General features: G+C 33.0%; 2 protein-coding genes across 2 annotated transcripts; both read left to right on the top strand.

The window, feature by feature from the left end:
• The first annotated feature begins 888 nt into the window (after nucleotides 1–888).
• Nucleotides 889–5981, top strand: LOC124823338 (P-loop containing nucleoside triphosphate hydrolases superfamily protein). Its single transcript, XM_047295530.2, has 11 exons — nucleotides 889–1236; nucleotides 1647–1883; nucleotides 2176–2436; nucleotides 2669–2748; nucleotides 2835–2940; nucleotides 3078–3191; nucleotides 3329–3427; nucleotides 3537–3626; nucleotides 3964–4070; nucleotides 4154–4297; nucleotides 5241–5981. The coding sequence occupies exons 1-11, from the start codon at nucleotides 973–975 to the stop codon at nucleotides 5500–5502; spliced, it is 1764 nt and encodes a 587-aa protein (XP_047151486.1). The 5' UTR covers nucleotides 889–972; the 3' UTR covers nucleotides 5503–5981.
• Nucleotides 5982–7801: 1820 nt separating this feature from the next.
• On the top strand, nucleotides 7802–14884 carry ENGASE85A (Glycosyl hydrolase family 85). Its single transcript, XM_047295531.2, has 11 exons — nucleotides 7802–8422; nucleotides 9323–9460; nucleotides 10061–10170; nucleotides 10258–10369; nucleotides 10461–10568; nucleotides 11394–11506; nucleotides 12387–12468; nucleotides 12947–13027; nucleotides 13273–13322; nucleotides 13581–13716; nucleotides 14011–14884. Exons 1-11 carry the CDS (start codon nucleotides 7919–7921, stop codon nucleotides 14713–14715), a joined length of 2139 nt encoding a protein of 712 aa, XP_047151487.2. The 5' UTR covers nucleotides 7802–7918; the 3' UTR covers nucleotides 14716–14884.
• Nucleotides 14885–16227: the final 1343 nt, after the last annotated feature.

Here is a 16227-nt window from a genome sequence, read left to right as displayed (position 1 = left end):
ATATTCATTCAAATTATTAGTTATAACAAATGAATTAATTTTTTTTTCAAATTCTTCAAAATAAAAATAGACAAGATGAAACTTAATATAATTGTTAGAAAAGATAATTAATAATTTTAGTAGTTTTGTTAATATTTTATTTTAATTTTATTACGTAACTATGTTACTTATTAGTGACTTTATTTGGTATATTATTTGTTTCCGAAATTAAGTTGTCAATAAAATAATATTGAAAAAGAATCATTTGAAAGAATTATTTTTTATATTATTTATATTTGGATATATGTTTTAGTTATTATTAATTTAAATTTATATTTTAATTTTTTATTGAGTTGTTCAGGTACTTGAATTTAAGTTTTAATATTATTTGTTTTTTTACCGTTTAATTTAAATTTCATTTAAAAACTTATAAAAATATTTTCTTTTTAAAAAATATCTACACATATCCAACTAGTACATGTGAATTTAAAAATACACTCTTAATGTAGTGTAACTATCATATAAGAATGTAATATAAAATTATTTAAAATTATTTTAAAAAACTGAAACTTAATTTAAAGATAATGATAAAACAATAACTTAAAAATATTTCTAAAACTCTCTCCTTTCTTTAAAAGGGAAAACTCTTCAAATGTTCTAAAATCAAAGAACACATTCTCTCAACATGTTTTAAATGGAATATAACTATAAGATAAAGAAGAATTTGAAAAGTAATAATAAGAAACCGTTTTCATGTCTGATGTATAAGCAACAAAATACTGAAAATATAAATGAGAAAAAAAATGTAATTTTCCCATCCAAATTATGAATTATTGTAATCATAGTTACAATGATAAACATAAGATAAAATTAAAACATAAAACAAAAATATATTGTACTTTTATTTTGATAAACCCCTGAAATCACCCTAGACAACAAAAAAAAAAAAGGAAATTGAACAGAGGCAACGAAAACACACTGCACGGCGCAGCCATGGATTCCGACTTCCCGAACAAAGCGTTGACGAGCACGCGTTTTTCCGACCTAAATCCGCCCCTTTCCGACCCCGTTCTCCAAGCCCTATCACAATCTGGCTTCGACTTCTGCACGCCGGTCCAAGCCGCCACCATTCCTTTGCTCTGCAGCTTCAAAGACGTTGCCGTTGACGCCGCCACCGGTTCTGGAAAAACCCTAGCCTTTGTCATCCCTCTCGTTGAGATTCTGCGCCGGTCCTGCTCTCATTCCAAGCCTCACCAGGTTCCTATATACTCTTATTTCGTCGAGCAATATCCACTGTGTCCTATTATCACTTGATAATATGTCCATACCTGAATACTAGTTTATTTGGTTTTCATTGTTGTGGACTAATTGTTGTAGAAAATGTTAAATAGAGTGCTGGATTTTAGTGATTGGTGTTTTAGTTCCAATCAAGCTTTCAAACTGGGGTTGCATTAGTGATTTTATCGCTATCAGTGATGTTTTGAGAAATTGCAGACAAATGTGGTCAATGCGGTTGCACACTCAGGTTCTAGAAACCTTGACGTTGTGGCCGAAATAGGGGACCTTTTTTTAAAACCTTGGTTTCAGTTTATTTTGTTGGGCTACTATAATTGGGTTAATGGCAACAAATAATTAAAATCATCATTATTATGTGCGCATTGGTGTAGGTGCTAGGGATAATTATATCTCCTACAAGGGAGCTTTCAACCCAAATATATAATGTGGCACAACCATTCATTTCGACATTGGTGAATGTTAAGTCCATACTCCTCGTTGGTGGAGCGGAAGTAAAAGCAGACATAAAGAAAATAGAGGAGGAAGGAGCAAACATATTGATCGGCACGCCTGGGCGGTTATATGACATAATGAATCGGATGGATGTCTTGGATTTTAAAAACTTCGAGGTATGTGTTTCATTCTTAATTTTCATGGATATTTGTTTTATATACATAGGATAGGATACAATGTTTCACTGTAAAACAATGTTCAAGATTTCTTTGGTCGTGCTGACAAAATAATATTTAATTGATTCGTTCTGATGTTTTATGTATGCATTGGCAGGGACCACTGATTACTTACTTCATGCTTTAGAGTCATAATCTAGCTGAAGTTTGAAAAATTGACTGAATAGAATATTTGATTTTATGTCCCCGTAAATATTTTAGCTGGTTGACATTATTGTGACTACGCTCACAGATTTTGATTTTGGATGAGGCTGATAGACTCCTAGATATGGGATTCCAGAACCAGATAACTTCTATTATATCTCAATTGCCTAAGCTTCGTAGAACTGGTCTATTTTCTGCTACTCAAACTGAGGCTATTGAAGAGCTTTCTAAGGCAGGACTGAGAAACCCTGTGAGGGTTGAAGTTCGAGCAGAAACTAAATCAGAAAATGATCTTGTGTCATCAGAACAGCCAGAATCTTCAAAAACACCTTCAGGACTTCACATTGAGGTAAAGCTTGTGTGGTATTCACTAGTGCTGTTGATTAGATGGAACTTTACTATCCAATGATTTCGTTTTCTCACCTTACTAGCGGAGTCACTTGAATGTTTTTGTAATTTAGTAGTGGTTCTCTCTTAAATTATTACTTGAATCCATGTAATAAATATCTTGTTATTAGATGCATACAAGTTTATGTTTATCCTTTGGTTATATTCATCCTCTCATCCTTTTGAGTATGCAGTACTTGGAATGCGAGGAAGATAAGAAGCCATCACAGCTAATAGATATTCTTATTAAAAACCGCTCAAGAAAAATTATAATGTAAGATACGTTTGGTAATTAATGATGTGATTTATGCAGTAGATGAGTATTTAATCGTACTCAACATCATTCTGACTCTGATGCAGATATTTCATGACTTGTGCTTGCGTTGATTATTGGGGAACTGTCCTTCCTTGTCTTTCTGTTTTGAAAGGTTTCTCCTTGATTCCCCTACATGGAAAGATGAAGCAGGTATGATTTTAGGTGTTATCATTTTTCAATATTGAAACATAATATTATAGAAGTCGGCATTGTTTTTCTTATTTCCCATTATGTACTCAATGTTTTAGTGTTTATTACTTAATTTTTTTATTTATTTTGCTATCTAGTCTTCAAGGGAGAAAGCACTGGCTACATTTACATCCCTTTCAAATGGAATTCTGCTATGTACGGATGTTGCTGCGCGAGGACTAGACATACCAGGCGTTGATTGTATAGTGCAGGTAGCTATACGTGTCTATGACCTTGTGTGGATGATACTGTCTATTGACTGACGTGTTTCATTTCATCTTTTTTAGTTCTGCCTTTCTCTCTGTTGCTTAAGTAAACCATACACTGGTCGAAATGTTTTCTTGTGCAGTATGATCCCCCTCAAGATCCAAATGTTTTTGTACATAGAGTCGGTCGAACTGCTCGGCTGGGAAAACAGGGTCATGCTGTTGTCTTCTTATTACCAAAGGTTTGGTCACAAGTATATTCATGTTGTAATTTTTTTGATAACCCATACAGGATTCTTCAAAATTATTCATTTCACTGTAATGGAATCTATTTTCTATACAAATGTGTAGGAGGAATCTTATGTAGAATTCTTGCGTATAAGAAGAATCCCTCTCCATGAGAGAATATGTTCTGATGGTGCATTGGATGTTGTTCCTCAGGTTTGCTCTTGGCTTTTATACTATTTATTTTTGTTTTGCCATAATATTTGTGTCAACATAACAATGGCTAGTGATTAATTATTTCTTCTGACTTCTAATAGAGTTAACAAAAATAATTAGTGGAAATAAAATCCCCCTGTACAACAGCATACCAAAGTCCTGAATGCTACCTAGGCTGATGTTGATTTTCCCCATTCACTTGTAAAAGTTTTATTTTGATTGGTTGTTTTGGTAAACATGGTTACCAGTCCTATATTTATCAAATTGCAAATTATACATGTAAAAAATAAATAAATAACATTTTCCAATAAAACACTATTAATTAAACTTTCTTCAGATTCGTTCTGCTGCAAAAAAAGATCGTGATATCATGGAGAAAGGAATTAAGGCTTTTGTCTCTTACATCCGTGCTTATAAAGAGCATCACTGCTCTTATATTTTTAGGTGAGTAACATTAATTTATAATGTTGCTTTCACTTCATTGTGAAACATGATCTGTATCAAACTAGTTATTCTCACTTTTACAGGTGGAAAGAACTTGAAATTGGCAAATTGGCCATGGGATATGGCTTATTACAACTTCCTTCAATGCCAGAGGTAAAACATCACTCACTTTCCACTGACGGATTTGAACCAGTTAAAGATATCAATTTCGAGGACATTAAGTACAGGTAAAAATATTTTCAAAATTCATGGCATAACTTTTCAGGTTCTTGGATAAAATCATTGTGAAGAATCATTTATCCCCAAAAAAGCGTCAACTGTTAGGTGAAAACTTCTGAACGGCTTAACCATGTCTAACATGCCACATAAGCTTTTTGGGCTTCAAGCAAAGGGCCAGGTTGCCTGACCTTGTGCTGAAATTTATCATTTTTATTTTGAAGAATGGAGATAGCATGTGTCAAACTCTAGTTCCCGGACTCTTGGTCAAGAGTCTCTAATACCATGCCAAGAACCTTTTTCCCGAAAGGATCAAGTCGATAGGTTAAACTTATGAATGGTTGCACATCTAATAATAAGAAATGATTGTACCAAAGCTATCGTAGGGAATGAAACCATCATATAGATCTTACTTTATTGTAATACTTTTATGTTGTGGTAATTGAATGAGTACCTTAATGTGGTTTATATTGTTTGAAGCTTTCTAATGTGGAAGACTGGAGTTGGAACAGTATAAAATTTCATTAGTTTTGTCAAGATAGAATAATCATATGTTTTATAAAATCATGGTATGATGAACTTCGTTGTATAATTATAGTTTAATCTTTTATTATATAATCAAATTGAGCCTGAGCTTTGATGTTCTTTAAGCTTCTTCCTAATTTTTATTTGAATTATTAGTGGAAATTGAAAACTCATTGTAATCTACTTTTTAAGACGAGAGGGATCTAGAAGCCATTCTTTTGTTTACTTATTTTCATGTTCCTGTATACTAAGGGATTATCCAATTCCCCTTTTATGATGATAGAATACTACAAATTAATTGTCTTGTAAGATTTACAGTTTACTTTTAATATGTAGGTCTTGGATTCATATTGACTTTTTATGGTCCTAAATTTACTTTCCCTTTGTCCTTTTGAAACCAATCCTGATGGCTTAACTTGAATAATATAGGGATAAATCACGGGAGAAACAAAGAAAGAAGAACCTACAAGCAAAGAAAGAAGCCAAAGAGAAAGAACCAAAACCTCAAAAATCAAAGAAAACCCCAGATGCTGTCATGCGGAAGAAAACAGCTCGACAGAGACGTGCTCAGCAGACAATAGAAGACGAGGAGGAGTTGATGCAAGAATACCGCTTGTTGAAGAAATTGAAGAAAGGGACCATAGACGAGAATGAATATGCCAAGTTGACAGGCACTGAGGAATTACTTTGAAAGCAAAGTGTGCATGCCTGGCTGTGCTGTTCTGGGTATCATGGTTGGTGTTGTAAAGGTCCTTCATTCAGTACTGAATGACAGTTCCGATCACCACGATTTTGACTAGTAAATTACGACATCCTTGCCTTGTGGTTCTGTTGGCATCCTTTGAAAAATCTGAAGACAAATACATCTTTCACTAGAAATGGAGTTTGAAGAGTTCCGAAGACTTTGGTTGAGCCATGAATCCTTCAACAGTGAACTGAAATGCATTTACAGATTATCATACATGGCAAGGTTGTGAAAAGCATGAAGATTAATATTATACAGAATCGTTTGCCCTAATTAGTCTTTAGTATTTACATACACTGATAATGTGATTTTGATTAGTCTGATAATTTTGCAAGAGCTTCAGAGTAGAAAAATGTTTTAGGTGTTTGTAAGACTAAAAACTGGGTCATATATTAAAGAATCTTGCCGTGTCCTCTTTTAGTGAATGTTGATCTATCAAGTCCATTTTGTTTCAGCCCAGAGGTAATTCTGTTATGTCCATGAAAATGTTAGAATTAAACTTGGAGCATGTTTGAACGAATTTCACCATGAACTTCTTTTTGGAAAAAAAAAAAAAATTAGAATTAGTTTCTCTCCAAAGTGAAATTAGTTTATGCATAAACTAATTTAGAAAAGTCTTTTTTATATGATTTCTCTTATCTTTTTATTTTAATTTGTAAAAAAGTTAATTTATTTATTTTTTCTTGTTTTTCTTTGCCAACTTATAAAGAAATACGTCTAGCCTCTTAGATTAGGGTTCTTCGCTAATAGAATGAACTTTTTTATCTTTGGAAATCCTTTGAAGCAAGAATACAAAGCACTAAAGAGGTGAAGCTGAGAGGCAAGTTTTCAAATGCAAGGTTGAAAGCAACTGAATGACAAAGTGACCGACTGCTTCATTAAAACTTCAAAGTAACATCATAAATATCTCTCTATCCATTGAACTTTTTTGCCCCGTCTAAATCACGTTGATGATAATCAAAGTGAAGTACCTCGGTCGTGGCCCCACCAAGATTATGCCATAGATAGCACCATCGTCTTCCGTAACATGAAATTGCTTGGAAGCTGGGGCGTGGCAACCAGTATCTGGCACTGTCATTTTCACATGTCGAATAAATTAAACTTCTGAATTGATTTACGCTTAATGTTCTCCTCTAACGTGCCTAAAGTGAATGGTAACCATCTTAATTTTGCTTTAAACTTCCCCATTTGATATCAGATTTTCATCTAATCTTACTCAACAAAATCTCCAAAGAAAGTTACATGCACAAACTCGCAGTCGCACGTTGCATGATATTATATAACTTTTTGCTATACGATGAACTGGAGTTCACGTGAACGATCTTTTCTTTACAAAAAGAAAAAGATTTTTTTTGTCTGTAAATTTGTTTTTATTCCATATTCATAATTAATGTAACTAGCTGAGATCTTTGAATCACGATACGTTGGTGATACAACTATTCTTACAAAAATTTTCTAAAACTTGAGTTTATAAACTATTTTGATCAAAATGTTTGGTTCACTGATCAATAAAAAGATGTTTACAGTTGCGGAGGAAGAAAATCCACTTTCTTTTGAGGCCCTTAAACTCTAGCTAAACTTTAGCAATATAAAAGATTGCTTGGGAGAATAAATCCCAAACAAAAGAGAAAAAGAAAAGAATTTGTGAGAGAAATGGAACAAATTGAAGCACTGGCTGGAAACACATATTTTTTCTTTTATTCATTCTGAAAACGTAGATTAGAAACAAATAAGTTGCATGGAATTAAGATTACTCGAAATGTAAAGTGAAAGCAAGTGAATTGCATTGAATAAAAAAATGAGAGCAATTTAAGTACTTCGAATTTAAAATGAAGCAAACAAATGAAATGAAATGAGTGGTGCATGTGATGAATTTAAATGCCACAACAATAACCCAGGCAAATAATTAAATAAGAAGAAGTAAAGAACTTTAAATGTAAAATGCTTAGTGCTAAAAGGTAAAAACCCTTCAAAAAGTAAAATGCTCGAATATAGATGAAGCATTGAAAGATGCATAAGTTTCAATATTGATTACATGGTGTGAGTTGATATTAATCATAAATTAAAAATATTTTAAGGATCTTCATATTTGAGAATAAATTATTATAAAGAAATAATTTGCTTGAAAATTCGATAAAGAAACAAATCTGTTAACGCAATCTAGCAATAGGCAATTCTTGTTCACCATTTATTGGCATTACATTGAAATATTTACCAGTAATATACAGTAACAATATTTTCTTTCTACGATCAAAGAGATAAACGTAAAGTGAATGCTTGAGTTTAAGCATTTTCTTTTTCTAGAAAAAAGTGAAGTGAAGGTCAATGCTTAAGCTTAATCAGCGTAGGTTTGGATCGTGTAATGATTCCTCGGCTTCTGGGTGTCTATATAAACCGCCAATTCTTAATCAACGTTCGACATATCCTACGTTCCTTTGTTGCAGCGATTCAGACATCATACGATTTCTTTGTCATGTCCAATCCCAAATCAGAGACAGTGTCAGAATCCTCCGTTTCAGAGCCTCCACCGACGCAACCCTCTGTGCCCATTTCCTACCCAATCAAAACACTTGAGGAGTTGGAGTCTCGCTCGTATTTCGACTCCTTTCACTACCCTTTCAACAGGGCTTCGGTTCCCATTCTCAATGGAGGTTCTTCTTCATTGCCCCAGAGGCGAAGATTGCTTGTGTGCCATGACATGGCTGGGGGTTACTTGGATGACAAGTGGATTCAAGGTGGCACTAACCCTGATGCTTATGCCATTTGGCATTGGCACTTGATCGATGTTTTTGTCTACTTTTCACACAGTCTCGTTACTCTTCCTCCTCCCTCCTGGACTAACACTGCTCATCGCCACGGCGTTAAGGTTCTTGCTTCAACGGTTTTCTTGCTTTGCTTGAACAGAAGTGTTACGTTTTTAGCTTTCTGTGGCCTTAGAATTTGCTTGAGCTTAACTCAGCTCATTATACGACCCAAGTAGCCCGCCATATAGGCCCAAAACTATCATCACTGGAATAGGTTCTAATACTTTTTAAGAATTTGAGATAGTGTTTAACTCAATTCATGATACTCTCCAATAACACGTGGCCTTATAGGTCTGTCATGGATAGTCGGTATAGGCTTTGATGCTATCTTCGAATTTTGCCTTTGATGAACAAAACTGATAACGTTTTTATGTTTGATGCAACTCTTCGAATTTGGATTTTGGTCTAACTCTTCATTATGTGAACTGATAATAGGTGTAATATCTGTGTCTACGATAAGTTCTGATATAACATTAGAAAATGAGTTTGTACATGGAGTTACCTAATAGGTCTATAGAAATCATTAGAAAGCTGTAATACCATATTCAAATTTGAATTAAATTTAACTCATTCCTGAAAACAACTAGCTCATGCAATGAGTGCAAACCCCGCCTATGTTTCTACTCAACGTGGGATTTCCAACGGTGGTCACATAAAAGTTTGATCAATAATATATCCTCACATATAGATTTTAAAGTATTGAAAAACTATTTTCTTTTTTCTTTAGTTGCAATCAGTTTTTATGGTCATTCATTTGCTTATATAGAGGATTTAGTTCAAATGTTCAAGTGATCGACGATCGTTTGATAACTTTAAACTTCTTTTCTGGTTCTTTCATTGGAGCTCAGATTTTTGGTATTTTTAGTTTATTTCTTGCTTGGAGATGTTTTTGACATTATTTCATATGCTTTGATTAGTAAATAGGTTATTCTTTGGCTGTACTTGTTACTTAAATATTTCAGGTGTTGGGGACTTTCATTACTGAATGGGATGAGGGAAGGACTGCCTGTAATACATTGCTTTCAACAAAGGAAACTGCACATATGTATGCAGAACGTCTGGCAGAGCTTGCCGCTGATTTAGGTTTCGATGGGTGGCTAGTAAGTAATTCATTAATCACTGTGTGCTTATTAGTTTCATGTTCATGTCAAAGGTTCTATTTGAATTTTGTATAATTTAATTAAATAGATATTTGATTTATTCACTTCCTTTTATGAGTGATGAGTGAACTTTTGACCTGCACTGCCAGTGCATAAGATGCTCCAAATATATGTACAGTCTAAATTTAATAGACCAGAATGATTTAGTTCAGGCTCTTAAGTTGAAGGTGCATGGTGTTTCATGTTAATACTGCTCTGAATGTAGGAATAATTCTCCAAGAAAATAATGGTGGATAGTAATATTGGAGATATTTTTCTTGAACACCTGTGATTTTTTTAAGACTCAATTTTCTAACATCTACAGTTTTTAGAAGAGAAACGGAACACTGGGAGTATTATAAGTAGCCTCATAACAAATACATATTTAGACATTTACTTAATATTCTCAATGAATTGACATTAAGAAGTAAATCGTAGTTAGTTGTTCTATGCCTATTTATACTAAAAGGCAAACCGATACGTAACATTTTTCTCAAGCTTTACAGCCTTGTAATTCTCATATTCCTCTCAATTTTTCAAACTAGTATCATTTAAATGCAGATAAATATGGAAGTGAATTTGGATCCGGGTCAAATTCCTAATTTGATAGAGTTTGTAGACCATTTATCACTAACAATGCATTCTTCTGTTCCTGGATCGTTAGTGCTATGGTGAGTATTATTAGATAAGTCAGTAACTTTTTTATCGCAGTTGATTGTGCCAAAAGTTTACTTTGATGTGTTTTCTTGGTTCTGTAGGTATGACAGTGTTACAGTTGAGGGTAAATTGAATTGGCAAGATCAACTAAATGAACATAATAAGCCATTCTTTGATATATGTGATGGAATATTTGTGAACTATACATGGAAGGTATTGTTTATCTTCCCCTGGCATGCTGGTGCAACACTATTGTTCGATCAATTGTCATTTTCCTTGTTTAATTTTAATGTGTACCATGTAGGAAGACTATCCAAGGCTCTCTGCAGCTGTTGCCAATGAGCGGAAGTTCGATGTGTACATGGGAATCGATGTATTTGGAAGGAACACATATGGTGGTGGACAGTGGAATGTAAGTGGTTTGTGATATGCAATCTGCTGTCCCAAATTTGAACTTGTTAGGGATTAAATTTTTAGTTGTCCTGGGTGGAACTTATGTCAGAAACTGAGCTGAACATGCTAATTTGACATTTAATGGAATGTCATAGGTGACCTGCATGTTTTATTTCACTTTAAGCATAGTAACAAGGTCTTTCTCCAGTGTTCAAACATGCTAAAAAGCCCATCTTCAAATAAGAAAAAGAAAAAGTATTGCAAACAACAGCAACAACCAAAAACTTGTTCATCTCAACAGATTTAATCACTTCTCATTTTGGCTGCCAGACTATGGAATACATCATGTTCTTCAAATTCAATTTCATTACTAGGATTAAAATTATGATTAAATATGGTTTTGCACAATATTGTAGACATTTCAACCATCAGAATGCTTTGATTTCATTTGGTTATTGCAGAATATATATAGCAGATGCACTTTAATCTTAAAGTAATAACTTCCTTCAGAGAAGCTTCTTGCTACATGCTGAACCCCTTCCCTTGGTGAAGCAGGCAAATTTCCTTTCAACAGATATTATTTACTAAAAAGATAATCATGATTTATTTTTGTTTTCATACTGCGTTTTCATATTGCATGGTATTTTAAATCTATTTATGACAACAGTTGCTGTTGAATTTTTTTCGTGGGACATAAAGTTGTACAAATTGAGCTGCCAAATAAGTTTGGACAAGTGACATATGTAATTGGTGAAGTGAATATGATATCTGTGTTACTTCCCTTTTCTTGGTAATCATTTCAATTTTGCCTCTGGTCCTTTTTTTATTCTCATGGATATCTCAGGTAGATGTTGCTCTTGATTTACTAAGAAAGAATGATGTCTCTGCTGCAATATTTGCTCCTGGATGGGTCTATGAGACAAAGCAAGCACCAGATTTTGAGACTGCTCAGAATAGGTAATTTAGGTACCGATTTTGCAATACCCAAAAAATTATTGCTCCTTTTCTTTACAAGGTCAGCTGAGTCAATAATTTTGAAAAAAAGAATTTAGTGGCACAAGTGGCCAACATTGTATATATAGAAAGAACATGAAGCAGAGGATGCCACAAAGGCTGGAGATCCAATAAAAAATAATGATAAATTCAATCCATCTCTACAATTCTAAATATCTATAAGAAGGATCTTTTTGAAGAATGAGAAAATAAATTATGGTTGATCCAGAATTTGCACTTCAAAGGTTTTGATTTCATTCTGATAAGCTTAAAAATTATGTACTAATTACAGACAAAACCTTCCTTGGGTTGTTCTATTCTCTTTGTGATTTTCTTTGCTAAAATTTATCATATGACTAGTTTGGTATTTTGTAACACTCTCTAAATTATATTTCTCGCTGATCACTCTTAGAAAGCAAATATAAAATTTTATGTTTTGTTAATTTTAGAATTCAAGATTCACAATATGTTTTTGTCATTTGAAACAACCATAAACTATAATTTTTAGTAACTTCGGTTACAAGTTTATTAGTTCATTGATTCCCCGAGACAACCTTAATTTACAAAATCGGCACTTGTCTGATAATATTTATTTTTTTTTAACTCGCTGAAGTCACGTATACAAAATTCATGAAAGCAGAAATATTTAAGAAACTTCATTGTTTAATTCTATAATTCCCATCGCCAAAGAAATTCTAAAATATATCATGCATTTTCAAATGGGGTTTGGTGGTGGGTGCAAATTACATGGTCAAACTTTCTCTTTGTATTAACGATGGAGATCAAGTCAAACTTAAATTTCTTACTCAGATACCAGTATTATTGCTCTGCTCTGTTGTTGCAGTTGGTGGGGTCAGGTGGAAAAGTCATGGGGAGCACTGCGAAATTTTCCCGCACCATTACCATTCTACACTAATTTTGATCAGGTTAACAATTGCAATTCTTGCACCTTCGTAGTTTTTCTTTCCTTGTCTAAGGAAGTATTCTTTTTCCTTTGTGCATTTGGAATGTGCTTTTTCCCGTACATTCTGAATATAACTTTGAAGATATTTTTTTGCACATTTTATACCACCGGATTTATTTTTAATTTAATTTCAGTGAAACTGATTCTAAGACTAATTTGTGAATTGCAAGAGGCTGATGGTGGGTAGATTATTTTTTCCTTAAAGACAAATTTTAGCTCAGTGCAGATAAAACTGGCAAGGAAGAGGTGAACTGGTGAACAACCCAAATCTAGAGTGGAACCTTCATTAAAGAAGACCTCAGCAATCTTCTAAAATAATTAAATAACCTTACCAATTCCCCTTCTGAGCAATCTTACTTTAAATCAAATACTTGTTTAACCTTGTATTTCAAATGTTGGCATTCTGTCTCTAAAATGTATAATGTCTTTGTTACTTCCAGGGACGAGGTTACCATATTTCAGTCGATGGTGACAATGTATCAGATAGTACTTGGTGCAACATTTCTTGCCAAGGTTTCCAGGTATGAGTCTGTCGGGTGATCATTCTTATTGTTGGCTCAACTATTAACTGTATAGATCGTTGATTAGATGACCAATGAAAGATTATATGCCCCTTTTTTAAATTTTATTTTCATTTCTAATATTAGGGACTAATTTTAAATTACATCGATATATTAACTGGAAAACAAAGTTTAGTTTAACATTTTGAATTTGTGATACTTGGTTAAGAGCTCTATTGGAATCTAACTCAAATATTTGCGTGCAGCCACAACTTATGCTTGTTGATCCTTCAAATTCTATTCAAGTTTCTGTAGAGTAAGTGATGGTACATATCTAACATTTTAATATGTTCCTGTAACTGGGAGCTGTAATAGAATGCATTGTCACATATTACATCTGTTAAAAGTAAATATTCTATAACAGTGTGTGGCTTAACTGAACAGTTTGGGTGTGAAAGTGCCTGTAAAGAAAATTTCATCATAAGAATACTTTTACTTATTGAATCATTGCATTTTAGTTGTAGTTCTGACATGATCTGATATATGTATTTATTGACTTGCCGTCAAATTGCAGCTTGAAGGAAGCATCATATAGTGGAGGGGGAAACATTAAATTCAAAGGATCCCTCGAAGAGAAAATTTACCTTGAGAGAAAAATATTTCAAGTAGGGTTTCTTTTGAGCGAGTTGCCTGTCCACTTTATCTATACTGTAAGCCATAACTTCTTTATCACTATTGCTGAATAAACTGCACTTTAAAGAATGTCATCATACTCATAACCTGGAATAACCACCAATGCGTCAGTTTCATTCAATTCTTAGTGCAAATCACTGTCTTCGTTTGTGAACTGAACCTGGTCATGAATTTGAGGCAAGGAGAATTAGAGTATATTATCTTGATAATGGTTAAATGTGCATTCAGTCAAATTGACTGAAATTATATGTATGTATGTACTATCCCATATGAGTCTTCTTTTTCACACATGAAGTTAATGATTAATGCAGGTGAAATCGGATAGCAATTCTTCATTAGGACTTAAGCTCGAGTTCACCTCCACTGGCGATGGCAGAAGAGCATCTATGCTTCTTGCATCCCGGGCAGTGAATCACTTTTCAGACAAGTTCAGCAAAGTAATCATGACTCGTGAACGCAAGGGATTTTCTTCTGGATGGGTTATAAATGAAGGTGTAGTTGCAATGAGTGGATACACTTTAACAGAAATCCATGCAGTGTGCTATAGATCAGATTCAAATGACAATGATGGAATTGTGGCTTCCCCATCAGATTATTTTGCACTTCTTGGTCACATCACAATCAAGACTGTGGACTATAAGTCAGATTTTCCTCTGTCTTCTTCCTGGCTAGTTGATGGCACCTGCATAAAATGGACATCAGACCCTCTGGGTTCAAAGAACGTTGATGTTAAGATTTCTTGGAAATTAAAACATGAGAATAGTTATCTATTTCTGAAGTTCAACGTTTACTTGGTAAAATTATCAAAACAAGCAGGTGGCAATCCAGTTACAACATTGGAGGATGTAAAAGAGTACCTTGGAGTAGCACAAGTAAGCTGTTTCTATGTTTCTGACCTCAAAGTTCCTTCAGACACTTCTACTCTCAAATTTATAATACAAGTCTGCAGTGTAGATGGGACAATTCAGGAATTGGACGAGTCTCCATATTATGAATTGGAGGTTGAAGGTCCTTAAATTGTCATTAAAATGTAACACTATTTCTCCAATAAAAGAAAGCCTATATCGCCATTAGAATGTAATATTGTAACATTATTTCCTCAACATAAGACCCCAAATTGTCATTAGAATCTATCGTTGTAAAATTATTTATTCAATAATGAAAGACCCAAAATTGTCATTCAAATGTTGCATTGGAGTTCAACAATTCAATTAAAACTTCTCTATGAAGATGTTTTACCTAATAAAACCCTTCCTTCTTAGATAACATACAAGTAACTTGACCAGAATAGAACCTTAATTTGTACGAATGAAACTATTTCGAATCACTTTTGGACATCCTATAATAATGTAAAGTTAAATGTTACCTTTTTTATGGTATAAAATGAATATTATCCTCTTATTGAATATTTGTATGTTGTATCAACCTTACAAATTTTCATTTCAGAGTTACTTCCCTACGAGTTATTCTGACATAAGGTTTGGTCTTCTTTTTCTTAAAGTGTTTTTAAATTTTAAAAAATTGCTTATAATTTTTATAGTAATTGGATAAGTTTCAAATATTGTATTAAAAATTAGTGTTTGTTCATAAGTTACAAAAGCTTGTTTCTGAAACCATACTCTATCAAACAATGTATGATCAAAAGGCTATTTTCTCACCAATAATTAGAGATTTTTTTCTTGAGTAAAATGTAAATTTCATGTTTATCATCTTGTTTAAAGTACTTATTTATTTGCTCTTATCAAAATATTGAATAAATTATCATCAATGGTTATTCAATGAAATGACTATGCATATGCATAGCCAATAATTGAACACTGCAACATTATCTGGTGCAACATTATCTGGTAATTAACTTTAAAATGTTTCAGCTTTTTTAACAAAGCAGCTTTGACCGTGTTCACACTTTTTTAACAAGTTCAATTTTTTTATCATTAAATAAATCGACTTTTTTGTACATTATTGTTTTCGGTGAATATAAATATTAAATATTTAAAATCATAAATACGCTTGTAATTTTTGTTTATTTAGAATATCATGTTCTACCACTTTTAATTTATATTCTTAAGATTTTTATAGAATTAAAATAATAAAGCCAATATAAAACACTATTTCATTGTTCCAGAATCAAAGTTTATGTTTATAATTATAAGAGAATCGGCGTTTAAATTAAAGAAACGTACGTAAAACTTAATACACGGTTGGTACATTTTAGCAATGTGTACCAGGTTTTAGTAGACAAAAATATCCTTATATAAGGTTAAGGGTATTTTAATAATTTTCATTTTCAAAACTAAAAAAAAAAAAACCCCAAAACCGTTACTCAACTCTCTCATTTCTCTCAACTCTTTGTCTTTTCTCTTTCTCCAATCTTTTCTCTGTCATCCCTACTATAATCCCAATTGAAAAAAATCAGAAACGCTTGCCGTTAAACAATCTTACAAAAAAAATGATTTTATAATGAGTTTTCATCTTATAATTTTGTTTTATCTAATTCTCACAAGCATAAAGGAATTGGTAATTGACCT

The sequence above is a fragment of the Vigna umbellata genome, chromosome 5 (genome assembly GCF_029865625.1).
Source record: "Vigna umbellata cultivar VRB3 chromosome 5, Vumbellata_1.0, whole genome shotgun sequence".
In the NCBI taxonomy this organism is placed as follows: Eukaryota; Viridiplantae; Streptophyta; class Magnoliopsida; order Fabales; family Fabaceae; genus Vigna; species Vigna umbellata.
Note: the sequence above shows the minus strand (reverse complement) of the source record. Positions and strands in the feature narration are given on the sequence as shown.

Excerpts from the sequence above, each read along its gene's own strand:
- LOC124823338 (XM_047295530.2), top strand. The coding sequence starts at position 973 with ATGGATTCCGACTTCCCGAACAAAGCGTTGACGAGCACGCGTTTTTCC. Across the intron at positions 1,237-1,646 it reads CTCATTCCAAGCCTCACCAG|GTGCTAGGGATAATTATATC; the intron begins GTTCCTATATAC and ends GCATTGGTGTAG. Across the intron at positions 1,884-2,175 it reads TGGATTTTAAAAACTTCGAG|ATTTTGATTTTGGATGAGGC; the intron begins GTATGTGTTTCA and ends CTACGCTCACAG.
- ENGASE85A (XM_047295531.2), top strand. The coding sequence starts at position 7,919 with ATGATTCCTCGGCTTCTGGGTGTCTATATAAACCGCCAATTCTTAATC. Across the intron at positions 8,423-9,322 it reads CTCATCGCCACGGCGTTAAG|GTGTTGGGGACTTTCATTAC; the intron begins GTTCTTGCTTCA and ends TAAATATTTCAG. Across the intron at positions 10,370-10,460 it reads TTGTGAACTATACATGGAAG|GAAGACTATCCAAGGCTCTC; the intron begins GTATTGTTTATC and ends TGTACCATGTAG.